Raw genomic sequence first — 16,361 nt, 5'->3', positions numbered from 1 at the left:
GGTGAAAGGCTCTGAAAGATGCAGACAGTTAATTCAATTTTCATTTTTTTTAATGAAAAAAAACCCATGCATATCACTTTCTTTCACCAACAGAGAATAAGATAAACAAGACAATGTGAAATCCAAAGAGTGTATTCAACAGTCTTGGCTTTTAAGAAAATGAATAATATTTATGATGATCTGTGTACAAGATTAAAAAGTCTCATGCGTGGATAAATGACTATACAGTATGTTCCCCCCCCCCCCCCCCCAAAAAAAAAAAAAAAAATTACAACGGGGCCCTCCGCAATGATATATTTAAAAATAGTGAATCAATCTGAATACAAATTCAGGGTATGAAACTATAACTCATTGCCCACATCTTACAGAAAACCCCACTCGATTTGCTTCAGTGGTCAAAGAGAAATACGGAATTTTGTAGAGGATGTCGGGAATCTCTTCTGTCCAAGTTCTGGCTGTTATTCACACACAAGATCATCGAAATGCTAAACTGGGAAGAATCCGATTCATGACATGCTTTACAACAATTCACATTTCTCTGTGACCGCTTAACCAAATCGAATGGGAATTTCTGCAAAATAGAGCTAAAATGTTATATTTTAAGACCCTGAAGTAGCATTAAAAAATTTAATCATATTGGGCATTATCAATGCGAAAATCGGATTGTAATTTTTTGGGGGACATACTGCAGTAAGTCACCCCAAAAATTACAACCAGATTTTCGAATTGATAACACCTAATGTGATCAACCTGTCTAAGTACTACTTCAGGGTCTTAAAATATAACATCTTAATTCTATTTTGCAGAAAAACCCATTCAATTTGGTTAAGCGGTCACAGAAAAATATGGATTGTTGTAAAGCACGTCACGAGTCTGATTCTTCCAATTTTAGCAATTCAATGCTCTTGTGAGTGAATAATAGACAGAATTTGGTCAGAAGAGATTCCCGACATCCTCTACAAAATTCCGTATTTCTCTTTGACCACTGAAGCAAATCGAATAGGGTTTTCTGTAAGATGTGGGCAATGATTTATAGTTTCATACCCTGATTTGTATTTAGATTGATTCACTATTTTTAAAGATATCATTGCGGAGGGCCCCGTTGTAATTTTTTTTTTTTTTTTTTTTTGGGGGGGGGGGGCATACTGTATAGCTGACTTATTAAAAGTCAACTTCTCTTACTTTCTCCTGAAACAAGTTGACTGAAGGCGAGCTGATGACACTTTGGGGCGAGGGGTCCCACAGACGGATGGTGGTTTGGCGACCAATGTCCCCCTCAAGACTGACAAGCAGGCCTTCGGGATGACGAATTCGACTGTCATAACCTAGCTCTTGTCCTTGTATTCAGTGGTGTCAGGTGATGGGTACAGATGTCTACATTATGGTTGTTTGTGATTTTGTATACATCATTGTTACCTTGGCAGTGGGGCAACGATGCTGTACAATATACCCTTTCTGCGCCAATGAGTAAAATGTGCACAAATTTTACATATTTATTAATGGACAAGTAGTTAATGTGACATGGAGAAAGTTAAAGACATTCCAGTCTAGTCATAGATTACTCTGATAAGAAACAGTAAAATCCCGTGAGTATAACAGAGAAAATTTGATCATAATTGGATAAAGATTAGGGAAGTTATGAAATTGTGAAGTTTAGCTAATTTCTGCAGAACGCCCCTCGTACAGTTGATATGAACATGCGAATGAGTGCGCTGATGGTGTCATCACCTCATGATTTTACATTGATCGTTTCCAAAAAGAAAAAAAAAGTGACGAAAATTCAATGTTTCTGTTAGTAGAGTGTGAAACATGATGTTATTCCTGCTTGAATAACGTCAGAACAACGATGAGTATGATTATCAGACTTTGAGGCTTGGATGTAATTGCGTCTGAATGAAAAACTGGAAATTTAATATTGTATGTACAAACTACATGGCAAGTTGTGAGGGTATGACATCATCGATTCACTATTTGCATATTCATATCGACTGCTCAAGAACTGTTTCCTGAAAAAAAAAAAGTGAAACTTTCGTGACTTTGAAATGTCATAACTTCCTCAGTTTTCTACCGATTTCTATTAGATTTTCATTGTTGTACTGAGACAATTTCACTCATTATTTTCAAAGTATCTTTCATCTGTACTGGAATTTCCCTTCAAGGTCTGTTAGTGTGCTGATGATGACACTGCTTTCTCTTGAGAAGTTATTCTTGACGGTTCTTGACGTTTCTGGAGGGGATTGACTTTGGTTATTGTATGATTCATATGTTTATGTCGTCGGGGGGATTTGACTTCACTTAAAGAATAAATAAGCAAATCATACGAGATATTAATGTTAGAGTATACCAAAAGGAATTTTCAGACTGCTAGCAATAAAAAGCGGCTTCAAACACTGAATATCAAAGGTACAAATACACCTGTGGAATTCTTTTGCCCATCGATAGAAAACTGCAAACGCTGTTTGCACAATAGCCAGTTGGAACTCCAGCTCTTGAACCTCGATTTTATGTAAAAAGAAATTGTTCTCACTACAAAGGGTCGCTTTCATTGCAAGATGGACACAGTAGGAAGGAACTCTTCACTGGGTACCTTGCTGAGAATGGATTATCAGTCAACTGTTCATGTCTTTAACGCTGTATTGTGCATGAACGTCCCTATATAGGATGTGGTACGCGAGAAGGATTGTAATTCGGTCTCGGTTGACCGACCTTTCATTAAGTCCCAGCAGACGCTACTTCACTGGAACTGACTTTTCCAACGTTTCAGTGGATTTCGACAAGAAATGGTTATGGGTTGTGGTTATTAAAGCAGTAAATTAAGTCTCTTTCATGCGAGACGCATTTTTCTTACGAGCACGTGGTTTCATACTCTTCTAATTCATCTATAGATTACGTCGTGGTCCAGAGGACTGGGCTCTGAATGTGAGGTCAGTGAAAAAGTCCCGAATTCAATCCATTTATTGGCACGAATGAGCGTGAACAAGACGCTCTGTGCAATGCACAATGTTCGTCTTTCCCACAGTGCGTGTGATGGGATCCGTGCTAGAAATTGAACGTTATTGTTCTGTGAGAAAACTAAAGCACAGTCATAAACTCCATTATATACCAAAACAATCACAAAGTTCATCACTTAATTGGATAGGGAATACACCAGAATAAAGTTTATGCAATCTGCAGTGAGGTGAAAATCACTGAATGGTGCGATGTGCAAAGAAGATCCCAAACACCTAAATTTCAAATTTTGCAAGCAATATTTTGTCAAATTTTAACCACAGCTGCAGAAAAAAAAGAATTGACGTTATTTTTGCGTTTATGAATTAACACTGGAAGTATTTGTACCAAACTCCCCAGTGGTTTATTTCCGCACCAGATGCAAGATTCCCCAAAGATTCTTTTGAGCAAAAAGATACCACATTTTCTGAGGAAGATGTGTCTTAATGATGAATAATTACTTTTCGCCACTTCTACACTAACAATGAGCGGTACATCGGGGCGGTACATAATGGTGGAGATACGGGGATGCGCGGGTAGAAATTACGCAAAGATGATGAATAACAAAACTCAAAATTACTCAACTGGACACGCCCGGACTCCAATCGGACATATCCATTTATAACGAAGTATACTTGAAGAGTATACCATGTCGGTTTTATTTGGGGAAATTAATGGGAAGGGTGACAAACTCGGCTTTCCAGGAGGGTAAATTCTCAAATACTCTCAAAGCGTACTGCTCTGATTTGCGTTTTACACACTTTGAACGGAATTGACTTGTGTTTTTTATATGTTATCATTAGGGACATTTAATGAATAAACAAGCAAAATATACCCGACATTATGTTAGATTTTAAAATGAATTTTCAAAGTGCTCATTCTCAAAGATGGCTGCATCAAACGCCAAGATCACAGGCACAAAATTAATGCACCCGTGGAATTCTTTTGTACATCCCTTATAATACTGCATGAAAGCTGTTAGAATAATACAGCCAGTTGATGAACCTCCTACTCTCGAACCTCCTTGAACTTACGGAGAATTCTTCTATATAGCAGACGTAGTTAAATGGTGCATTGTCATGTTGTGAGATTTTGACGCAACTCGTTCAGAGCACGAAGACCTGTCCGACGTAGCCACAATTACTGTTCACGAAAAAAGGAATGAGGGCTGTGGAACTAATGGCCCATGACATAAATCTTGACACTGAAGTAAAAGGTCATGAAGGTTATACTACGAATACTTTGTGTATAAATAGAATGCATTCATCAAGACCCAGATGTGGAAAGTCTCAGTAACTCGTAACTGGGTTAGCTATACAATACAACAAAACAAGCATCGCTTGCCATGATAATTCGTCATTTGAACACGTTGTTACGCAACACTCAAACTTGTCGTGTCACAGTTATAATGAATGTGAATTACATTTTGAGCAAAAAAAAAACGTTCCAATTCTTACGTAACTGACACAGATTTTACAAGGACCACTGCTTTGAGGCGTAATCAACTATTCTACTTCGAAATGGCTGTCATAGGAAAAGGAATGTGGTGACAGCGATTCTCATCACTCAGTCTTTCACACTTTTTTTTTTTTTACATCGGTCTGTCAGTAATTTTATCTTATCACTTGCCGCTCATTCTAGAAGCGATGTCTGGATGGCCCAGAACTTGAAACTGCCTCAAACCTTGCCTTGTATTAGACCGGCGACACATCGTGCTGATGAATTGTTAGTGTTGGAATATCTACAATTGCTGAAATCAGTGTGTGTTATCAAGAGTGCAATATTTGGTCGTCTTTCGGTCTCAATAGGCCTATCTAAATATTATTTCTTCGTCAGCGGTAAGTATAGTATCCTTTTGTTTCACTCATCTTTACCCGTCAAGATATCTAAGATAAGAGGCCTAAAGCCTTTTCATGGCATCACGTGAATGAAATTATATTTAGATTATACCTTAAAAACTAAGGCATATAGAACTAAAGACTAGCTTCTTTATGTATTTTCTAAAATGATTAACTCGAAGGATGCCATGAACTAATGGTAGACGCACACTGTGACAATCCTCACGCACACAAACCTCGAATTGCTATTTACTTGCAGGTGGCCTTTCGACACAGTTCGAGAAAGGACCTACGGCAATAGTATTCGTTGTTCGAGATTGTTGTTTGTCCGACTTATGTTATGCATTACTTGTCAAAAAATCAAAACATACAATCATCCAATATAAAGGAAAAAAACAACTCTTCATCTTCAATAAAATTGCTATTCATGACCACAGACGCGGTCCCATTTCTCAGGACACCAGACTATGTCCAGTGCGATAAACGCCAACGTGCTGGTCCCATCCATTCTGGACCGTTTCATCCCCAACCGAGGGGCTCTGGATCTCGACCTTGCCGAGTTTCTGCTGTCGCGGACACCCTCGAACACGGCGGGTCGACATCGACACGGGAGTACGGACCTGAGTGACCTCTCCGACGACTCGTTCTCTTCGACTGCGACGTCGAACAGTTGCTTGGACGCTCTGGACATATCTGGACATAGCAGCTTGAACGATTCCGTGAGAACCTGTAGTCGATATTCGGATTGTAATTTTTAATATGCTTATTTTGAAATCATTGTATTTTCCACAGGGCGACCTGAACATTAATTACATGATGACTGGCATATAGTCCTAGGGGACATGACAAACTTAAAATCAAAACATTCGATTAATTATCTCCGACGACAACAAAAGTCATAATCTGCTGTTATAGTGATATGGGATAGTCGAATTACATTGAGAATCCATATCTTGAACACATAAATATAGCGGGTTGTTTACGCGAAAATGTTCTCTCGGGGTCATCCCACGAGACAGACACTCATGAGTCATTCGACCCACGAGTTCGACATTGAAAAAAAAAATAGAATTCACGAGTCATACAGCCCATGAGCCAGACGCTATGCAAATAAGGTCCGTGAGTTCTGACAGTAGGCAAACAAGGCCCACAAGTCCGACACTAGGCGAAAAAAAAAATGGTCCATGAGTCCGACACTATAGGCGAAAAAGCCCACGAGACTATCATTACATCATTGGGTTTAATGTGTCGGTTCCGTGCTCCTTTTTGCTTTGTGTCGAACCCGTGGGGTTTGTTTGCCTAGTGTCAGACTCGTGGGTCTTATTTGCCTAGTGTCGAGCTCATGGGCCATGACTCGTGGGTGTCGAACTCGTGAGGTGCACCCGTTCTCTCATGGGGAAAACGGAACAAGAATGTTTCACGTGATCATGTTCATCTGTATGAACCATGGTATATACACTACTTTTTGTTTATTGAAGTGACATCTAAACTATATATGACATTCGCATAACTAAATTAAGATGCAAGCAAATCACGTGGACGGAAAACAGACGTGCGGGTGACGTAATAGTGACGTAGTAAGAGCTACTTTTTACTGACTTGCTGATGTCACCATCACCAGTGAAGACACACTTTCAGACAGGTGCGATGCATTGGTAGGCTTTTATGCTTGGGAGCATTTCACAGTATGCAGTGAAACCCACTTCTAAACGTCATTCATGGGTTGGTATGGGATCGAAGTTTGAAAGTTACAAACTACAACTAAAAGTGCCAAGATCGAAAATGATATATGAGAGAACAAGAGGCAATGATTCCAGTTTGTGCCGTCATGTATGTACAACGATATAAACAAAATAGGAGAATTTCACAAAATGTCTTTTTTTTTTTGACAAAGAGTATACATTGCCATGACATGTTACTGACACATGTTAAGGGTAACATTGCTGACCCTGCCTTCTGAAAAAGACAAGTCAAGCGCTCTTTCATTTTACTGGAAATCTGAAAATATATTGAATTCTCTTTATATTCTTATAGTCTTTTTTACTTTATATTTTCACATATGTTTGGATGAATTTGTGCTTTAAATCTCGCTGTCTTCAGAGTTCAGCTGGTGACGTCTTTGGCAATCGGGTCGCATCTCTTCTTTTCAGCAATTACGAGGGAGAAAACGAGAAGATTTTGCGCTTTTGTCCCCGATTGAGAAGCAAAGGTAATATCCAACACTGGTCCAATATCTCGGAATCATCGCGGTTTATGACTATTGGTAGCCTATACATTATTATACGCTGAGTCAAGTTCACGTTCCCATATCATGCTTATCAAGAGAAGCATGAAGCAAACTGTTTTGCAAACAGGAAGTGGGTGTAAAATTGCACAATAGTTTATATCAACCTTGTCAACTTCGAAAGGAAATTGATAATTGCCACTATTCAACATGCATGTCACAGTCATGACAGTAGTCATATACACGTATTGAATGAGCTATTTCTACAAACAGGATAAAACCCGGTAAAACTTCCCAGGGCGTGTTTAGAATCAGCGGTTTTGTTCGGTCAGTTATTTTCAAATGTGTGTTCTTAGTAAAAGCGTTCACAAAAAAGTAGTCAAGTATTTCTTCAATTAGTCTACAATCCTTATTCTTTTTTCTGACAATCAGATGTAACCCTATTCCAACTGTAAAAATAGTACCGTGTAGCTGTACAAATTCACATACACTGTATCGAGAATTTTGTTTTTGTCCTGTGTAAAAAATTATGCGCTTAATTTTCTCAGCATAATTTATACACATTTCCTTTAGAATCTGATCTGTCAAAGAATGCGACAAAAATGGCAATGTTCTTAAGCATCATGGTGACAGAATGTCCCATCTGTAAACAAAATGGAGAAGTTACAAGTGTTTTTTCTATGCTTTCTTTAAACATGTTAATGTCCTACTGTATGGCCAGTATGGGCATATAATCTCATCATCCCATCTGAGAAAGTTACGTTCGTGATAACCATGACAACTTTCCGATTTAGCTCTTCCTCTCACCGATTGGTCATCTTCACACATCCCCTGAAATTATCTGCAAACTTCATGTCAAGCATGTCAAGCATTGCTCGTATCCTTTCTCCTCGCCCTCTTCCTCGCAATTCTCCTCCTCCCCCCCCCCCCCCCTCCTCCTCCTCCATAGAGCCCAAGGACACCAAACCTCCTCTCGGAGTCTTCAATCCAGATGCTGAGTCTAGCCAAGGGAGTCGCCGACCGCTCGACAGGCGAGTGCTGAGGGCGGTACCAGAAAAGATTTATGACGTGCCAGGCATCGAGAAAAGCGCAGGTATGATTGACATTATAATAATCCCTATTGCTTGCACCCCGAGAAAAAGCACTTCCAATGGCCATGCTATAACTTCACAGTCACTTACTATCAACAAGATTGACGTTACTTTAGTTTTTTGTTTTGTGAACTTTTATTCACGGTTTCGCACAGTTCTATCGTGTAGACCTATCATGGAATTTGCGTCCAAGCCTGGATGAGATAAAGGCGTTTCTGCTTGATTGTTTATATGAATATAAAATGCATTCCTACCTTTAAACATACCACAAACCCTTATGACTTTTCATATTGCTCTCTAAGAACAAAATCATATACATGTAATAGATAATGACCCTTTTCCTAGATTCGTCGGAATGACCATTAACATTGATAGAAATGAATCACTTTTCTTTTTTCTCGCTCTCCATTTCATCAGTGCATAACATGATCGACGTCCATCAACGAGGCGAGCTCGTCTTCGCCTTTAAGCAGGTGGTGTACACGTGGCACCCTCCATCGACGGATATCCAGGTCGTGTACGAGCCGGAGAGGCGCTCCGATTTCGTCCACATCAACTGCGTGGCGTGGCACGATGACGCCACTCTGGTTGCGACAGCGGCTCTGGAACATCTTAAGCCAGTCGTCGTGAGTTCGCAAACCGTGATGTTGTGACTAACTGATGACTAATGCTTAATGACTAATGACTAAATTATCGGCGTCCATACCTCTGCCCCGTTCGATCGTCACACATTAATGTTGATTCTCCTCCTTGGTCCTTGCTCCCTCTGCATTTCGAAACTTCTCATTTTATCCTTTTCTTCGCTGTTTGCATCTCCTCTCCTCTCCTCTCCTTCTAGATCTGATGATCGTCATTCTTTTTGTTCCCAATTGCTTCCTGTTCTTGTTGTTTGTTCTGTTTTATTTTGTTATTCTGCTCGTTCTTAAGTACAACAGAGCCTAATTCCTCGTAAGTTATATCGCCACCTTTATCATCATAGCCTTATAGACCTAATACTTAATATTGTAACCAGTGAAACTGCTACTCTCTCTTCTACGTTACATACTAGTAATACAACTGTACGACAATAATGGTCTGTTAGGAGATCATCGCGAAAGCTTGATACAAGTATCACACATAATTATTTCATTGAAAATTTCCCCGCCCTGGGTCAATTTTTTTTAAATGTAAAAAGCAAGCAAGCAAACAAACAAACAAAATAAAATAATAAAACCAAAACGACAATTCTGTGAAAATTACCGACACAGCGATTTGGACCTTCGCACAGTGTCATTTTTTTTTAATGAATCCATGCAGCTTTTCTGTGTTTTGTGTGTGTGTGTGTGTTCTGTGGTTTAATTCTTTATTTCCATGTTCCATAGACTCTCAGCAATCCCGACTCCATCATACGCACGCACTATGACATGGTCCCACTCGAATCGTCAGCCTACTCACTGCAGTGGAACAGGACTGGCCTGATGTGGTGAGTTTGGACTTTTCTGGAGCTAATCACCTTCGATGGTGCTTGCATGCGGAGTCATGTATGTGTCGATTTGAATTCTGCAACTCCCCAAAATGGGATGGCCATTATTTTTTCCCTTCTGCACTTATGCATCCCTTCATGAAGATCTTTTCTATTGTTAATATTGTAGATAGCAATAATTGGAGTCTCTTTGACAACATCAATGCAGCAACAACTGAAATGTGAGTATTTGAGCTATTACCATGGTAACTGCGATTGTAGCATCTTCCATCGTAGCAAACCCCTTTCTGAACCGAATGGGCTCCTGATTTACATGGCATTAAACCGCAAGTCTGAAATGAATTTCTGTTTCGATGAATGTAGGACACGTATTTCATTAATTTCAGTTACACGCAAATATAAATGCGCAAAAATGCCGGCATATAATGCGTCTTCATCGCTTGACATTTCAGTGGATGCAGGGACGGTGGCGTGTACCACTACGACACTCGCATCCGGTCCCACAAGCCAGGGTTCACGTTCAAGCGACACGACACTGCCGTACTCACATGCCACTACGACAAGGACGTCGATCTACTGGCTACCGGGGACTCATCTGGCCATCTGATGATATGGGAGAGGCGGCAGCCCCGGGAGCCGCTGCATGAGTTTCTGAACGCCCACGCTGGCCCCATTACGGTAAATCAAAAGTTGCATAGCTGCTCTCCAGTTTCCGGCCAAGTTGTACTAGAGGCCACACGTTTGATATGGAAGTATAGCTGATGCACATTCCCCCTTTGACCCTAAATGCATGCATATACAGCTTTAGGGTTGTATACAGTCATACCTATACAATACTATACTAATGAATTGCAGTGGGTTATTAAGAGGGCCACAACTTTCTGTCAATTTTCCTCGCTTGGATAGGGCATCCTCTCTTTTGAAAATTTCTGTATGTAAAAGATTATCACGAGCACACATTCAAAAGGCAATACAATGTATTATATTCGGCAGCCATACTGCGAGTGCGAGGATTCTCCCCCATTTTTACTCATTCAACACGCAGACAATAAACAAAGTAGCGAAAGGCCTATCCATAATCGTTGGAAAGTGAGCTGTTGCAGGTTTATGGACTCACTTTATCTCTCATTTTATATGAGCATCTTAAAACATGCGTCATAAAAATGATTCAATCGTGAAGCTGTATCCTCCCACAGGCAATGTCGTGGTGTCCATGGCAACCGGGTCTCCTGGCAACAGGCAACGCGAAAAAGGAACCCACTATGAAATTCTGGAACCTGATCACCGGCCTGAAGAGCAAGGAGCGACGTGTTGAAAATGAGGTTCGGAAAAGGTTTCGACATACTTGTATGTCATTCACTGCCATTATTACATCCCAGTCACAGTAATGGACAGACGAAGTTACGTGACGAGAGCAACTCGATGAGAGTCACGTGTTGTGGGTCACATGATAACTATTATAGGTCAAGAGTATTAGACACAATTGATCTCGCAGGCAGTCGTCCATGATCTCTTTTTTTAAGTAACCTCATCATACTCCATAATCAATACCAATGTACTAAACAAAACTGATGTAACTTCGTTGGCACATTCATTGTTCACATTTTGTGGACATAAACTATACGCTCATAATTACGATGATAACAAAAATAGTGGCGGAATTGTGCAAAGGCTTAATTGGCCGTAGCAGTATCTATCGCAAGGGAAAATCTTATTGCAGCCGTGATTTCATATCATCCGACTGAACGCATTCGAATTAGCAATCAGGCAAACAGCTAGTCATAATGGTGACAGTTTCGAACTTATATAGTTTATTTTGGTTTGTTCAGGAAGTTCGACCAGGAGTTGTACAGCGAATAAGACATTATGTGCTACCAATGGGATGATGTGACATACACCTTGACACAGTTCATCGTCAGACCAGTGCCTTTTCTAAGGAATCAAAGTTTCATTCTCCGTAGCTGATTTTTTTTCCCCTTTCGTCTCACTCTTACTGATTCAAGATCACGTCCCTGCAGTGGTTCGAAGCCGAGCACGAACTGATCTCGGGCCATGCCTCGACTACGGACAACATCCTCTTCTGGAAGTACCCGTCGCTGCGACCGAGTAGGGCGCTGCGATTTCACTCGGACAGCGTTATGAACTTGGCGCTTGTGAGAGCGACGTCACAATTAGGTAACAATGTCGTTTTCGGCGTCATTCCTTTCTTTATACAGATTGACCCAGAAGGAGAACGCAGGGCATGTATGCGAATGTTTAAGCTACGACAATATCCATTTCATCTATCTTCTTTCTCATAATGTGAACTAGTCAATACTAATGTGCTTTTGATTTAAGTTTTGCAAAGTCGAAAGAACTGATCTGATTATGAGGATACATTTCGAAATACTGACTGGATATCACGTCCTTCCTACATGACCTATTCAAGAGCATAGCCGGCTTGAATGCCTTGTCTATATTATATATGCTTTATATAACGGGTGATGTTAACGCGGTATATTTAGCATCTTTTCAAAAGCGGAGACAATACCGTTTTAAATCTGACGCATAATCGATTTAGAACATTGTTAAACTAATATGTTTCAAATAAATGCAGAAATGTACAGATATTAATGTTATGACAATGATTACGTCATTATCATTAATGTGTGTTGGGTTCATCCCATCACGCAATTTGCTTATGTTGATTATGTCTTTACCTGCTTGCCCTGTCTTTGGGAAATGTTGAATAATGTCACTCTCAAACACATACGGAAAATATAATCTGCTGAAGAAAAGTTAAACTGCCCTTTTGACTTTCCAGAAAAGAAATCCGTCACAAACGCTTGCTTACTTTTTCTTGGCACTGTCCAAACTTACCCTTTTTACCTCCAGTCTCGGTTTCCTACGACAACTCACTCTGTCTTTGGAATCTTGATACCACGGGCGAAGGGCAAGGAGGAAATTCCGTGATGTCACGATTAAGAGGTAGGCGGTCGCCGTCGCATTATTGCAAAAGAATAATTAGTTCGCCGTTTTCGCTGGGGAATCTTCGATGAGAGTGTATACTTAAGTCGAGTATTGTGGTTGCAAAGGGAGGATATACCGCGAAAATATCGCGGACACGTCAAAGGCAAGTCTTTGCATGTATATTTTCAACAGAACACAGAGTGGTGCACTGGATCGAGTGGATCACTGAGGCTTGGATGCACAATCTGATTGGTTAGATTGATTAAGAAGTTTAAAAACACTCTAACAACGGAGTCGCATAAATTCTTACACCCATTTTATACCAAATTTGTGATATAGGGCATATTGCAGGGTATAGGAGGTCAGATGAGCCCTCAAGGCACTGCACATTACAAATCTCGGGTAAGAAATTTGACGTGTCTGATATGCAGTGCAGAAAGGGAGGTTTATGTGGATATAGACGCGAAAAAAAAAGAATTTTGCGAAAACTTGTTATTCAAAATGTGAAGAGAGAACGAATTGGAGATTTGCGAAAATTGTGTGATAATATGATGGTGATAATAAAGATGATGATCTGAATTTAATTTTTATTATATACATCAAACTAGGGCGTCCTTGAAAATTCTCTGTGAATAACATTGCGTGAATATTGAAAGTTAAGGAGTACGTTCTATCAGATGTAATAATGACTGATGTTAATTTAGAGATAACAGAGTCACTGAATGTTTGATGCAAGCTTCTGTAAATTCTGTCTTTTGTCAGAGCGTCTCCCAGAGAGCCACTTCCAATTTCTCTACACCATTTTACATTCACGTAAATTAGGTAATCTTGATAACTTGATCTGCAGCGATTTGCCATGGTAAGCCACTGTGTATACATATATACAAATCTGCTCGCCGTCGTAGCTGAATCACATACCAAGAAACAATCAATTAACAAGGATATACAGCACTGAAATTGAAAGAGGCAAGAACAAACAAACATGTCAAGTTCATTTACCAAAATTACTTTGCCTTCCAAATACTCAGTAATGCGTTATATTGTTATAAAGAGAGTGAGATTTTTAGATACAACTGACATTGGCAGATTTTATGGATATGTAAAATATGTGGCAAATCGACTTGCAAAAAAAAGCGAAGCCTGTGTATTTGGCAAGTTCCCAAGCCGATGAAGTTTGAAATGGTGTATGTGTGTACAAGATTAAGTGTAACGAAATCTCTACATTACCAATGACATTATAATAGACGTTATGCAAAATAATACAGTGGTTTATTCAATGTCGATCACAAACATTCAAAATTCATTTAAAAGTAGTATTAGTTGAATAAGATCACTTATTCTATCGGTTTCCCTTACCTTTTTTCCACCTTTTATTTCTCATTTATGTTTGTTTTTGTTCAGTTTTTCTATTTCCTTTTTCGTCTGCGGCAAAGCTTGCTGGCAATAAGTATCGCATTTTCTTTTTCTTCACATGTAATTAATGTGACTTAGACGATGTGTGTATATTCTGTTCGGAAACGATGAATTCAATTCACGGCATAAAATGCTTTCAAAATTAGGTTGAATGTTGGTTGAAGTTATAATCGAGTAAATAAAGAGAGCTATAGATCGTACACGGTTGCTGTGTAACTGAGTGGTTTGTGATTTAAGCAATGTTAGCCGTGTTTGTTTTTTTTTTTCTGGTGTGAAATGACTTTGAGTTATGTCTAACCTACATGTTATGTGCTATCATCGCAGGCAATGATCTTGAATATATTTATACACGTATGTGTAGTGTGATAACAGCCTTGCTGCCCAACAGCAACAGCCAAAATAATAATAATGATAATTTGGAAATAATTTGACATCTCCATTTTGTGACATGTTGCCCTAACAGAAGGTGATAAAGGCAGACCATCTTTTGTTCAGAAATGAACGATTTTTCATTTAAGTTTCAAAAGCCAGACCTAAAAAAGAAAGTATCGTAGTTTGATCCGATGTGTACAAAGACCTGCAATCTGATACAATTTCTTCGAGGCTAAATGGAAAAATGGGCTTCTGATGGATATTGGAGTGGATATATATTATATGTACATGTATACATATACATATACATATACATATATATTTAAATATATATATATATATATATATATAATATATATATATAATATATATATATATTATATATATATATATATATATATATATATGTATATATGCATACTTCCTCTCCATCAATGACAATGCGGACCCATTAAAGGCATTTTGATTACAAGAAGCGATGAAGTTGTTCACATCGAATCAATGTAACAAATTACAGCGTCAAGTAGGATACTGGACAAATATAACACTTGATAGCATGTTGTTGTTTAAAGGGGATGGCTCGTAAGTGATCAGTGGGAATCAGTGGGAATGCTGGGGGATGATTGTTTCAATCCTTGTGGGATTCATTTAAGAGTACATTATATATCTGTTGTGTAAAAGTTATTTGCTTCAAAATGGTCTCATTTTCAAGTAATGTGCAGTTTAATATGTTTCGAGACTAGCATGCCTGTATATACAGTCTGTGAATATGAGACCATTTTGAAGCAAATAAATTTTACACAACAGATATATAATGTACTCTTAAATGAATCCCACAAGTATTGGAACAATCATCCCTCAGCATTCCCACTGATTCCCACTGATCAGTTACTAGCAATCCCCTTTAAGCAGATTACAGTGACGACAATGTATCAAAACATGCATCATAATTGCATCTTATCTGATGTTATACAGTATATAGCACTGGAAGAAGTGACTCGGATATCAAGAGCATAGTTTATAAATTAATCGTTATTTTATTCATTGGGTTTCAAACCTAGTCTCGTAAAGAAATTCAAGTGTAGAGTGACGTAGAATATTACTGATCTCATTTAGATTAATGCGTAATAATAACCTTCATCTCCACTCGACATCCGGTAATACACACCACGTTCACACTCTACACAGGATCATGGTAATTTCCGACATACCAGTGTCGAATCCACAGACTTAGCGGTGTGTGCGTGCATGTGTGTGTGTGTGTGTGTGTGTGTGTGTGTGTCTGTGGGTGTGTTTATTTTGGTTTGGTTTGTTCTGTTATTTTGTTACTTTGATTTATTCTTATGGGAGTTGTTGGGGAAGTCCATGTGCTTATAAATGGCTGCTGTTTCTGGGATTTTATTTGTGTTGCTGATGGAGAAAATTGCGGGTGAAAATCCTCTGGTCAACAAAAATGAGTTGTGTGTGTTTGTGTGTGTATGGGGGGGGGGGGGGGGGGATTCCCATCTCCAGGAGCTACGCCATCAGTCAAGTCAGTATTATTTAAACGTGTAGGCCTACTTTTTGTTTGGCACGATTCTGATGAAGACCCAGAACAAAGTAACAAAAAGTCCACCATTGTAATTATTGTAGCTAATGAATACTGTGCTACGTACTTGGAAAAGACATCTCTCTAACCAGTGTCTTTGCAATGTCATGGATTTACCATTCACTTAAGTCTGAAGGCAGAATCGAAACCTAAATTCTAATGTTTGAGGTGTATACCATTTTGTTAAACAATTCTTGGAGGATCCATTCATGAGAGGCCATCAGAACAGAGTATTAATGATAAAAATTACGATAATGATAATCCCAATCATATTAATAATTGAATAATAACAATAACAATTACAAAAAACAACCAATTACAAACAACCAATGTGGTCTTATCTACACTTTGTATAACCTCTTCTGTGTGAGCACTGCTCTTTAAGAAGGCCCTGCCATCAGAAATTACCCCAGCACAGCCAGGTACCAATTACAGT

The 16,361-nt window shown here is 39.1% G+C and overlaps 1 protein-coding gene across 1 annotated transcript; it reads left to right on the top strand.

The window, feature by feature from the left end:
• Nucleotides 1–5,293: 5,293 nt before the first annotated feature.
• Nucleotides 5,294–12,555, top strand: LOC139715466 (uncharacterized). Its single transcript, XM_071627039.1, has 9 exons — nucleotides 5,294–5,545; nucleotides 6,927–7,035; nucleotides 8,000–8,143; nucleotides 8,559–8,767; nucleotides 9,503–9,603; nucleotides 10,056–10,281; nucleotides 10,800–10,925; nucleotides 11,607–11,756; nucleotides 12,478–12,555. The coding sequence occupies exons 1-9, from the start codon at nucleotides 5,294–5,296 to the stop codon at nucleotides 12,553–12,555; spliced, it is 1,395 nt and encodes a 464-aa protein (XP_071483140.1).
• Nucleotides 12,556–16,361: the final 3,806 nt, after the last annotated feature.

The sequence above is a fragment of the Diadema antillarum genome, unplaced genomic scaffold (genome assembly GCF_040938485.1).
Source record: "Diadema antillarum isolate AM-2024a unplaced genomic scaffold, OU_Dant_1.0 scf00000049, whole genome shotgun sequence".
Lineage (NCBI taxonomy): Eukaryota > Metazoa > Echinodermata > Echinoidea > Diadematoida > Diadematidae > Diadema > Diadema antillarum.
Note: the sequence above shows the minus strand (reverse complement) of the source record. Positions and strands in the feature narration are given on the sequence as shown.

What these genes read in the sequence shown, in the direction of transcription:
- LOC139715466 (XM_071627039.1), top strand. Translation starts at nt 5,294, where the DNA reads ATGTCCAGTGCGATAAACGCCAACGTGCTGGTCCCATCCATTCTGGAC. An exon ending in TCCCCGATTGAGAAGCAAAG is followed by an intron (nt 7,036 to 7,999) that starts GTAATATCCAAC and finishes CCTCCTCCATAG; the next exon opens with AGCCCAAGGACACCAAACCT. An exon ending in AACATCTTAAGCCAGTCGTC is followed by an intron (nt 8,768 to 9,502) that starts GTGAGTTCGCAA and finishes CATGTTCCATAG; the next exon opens with ACTCTCAGCAATCCCGACTC.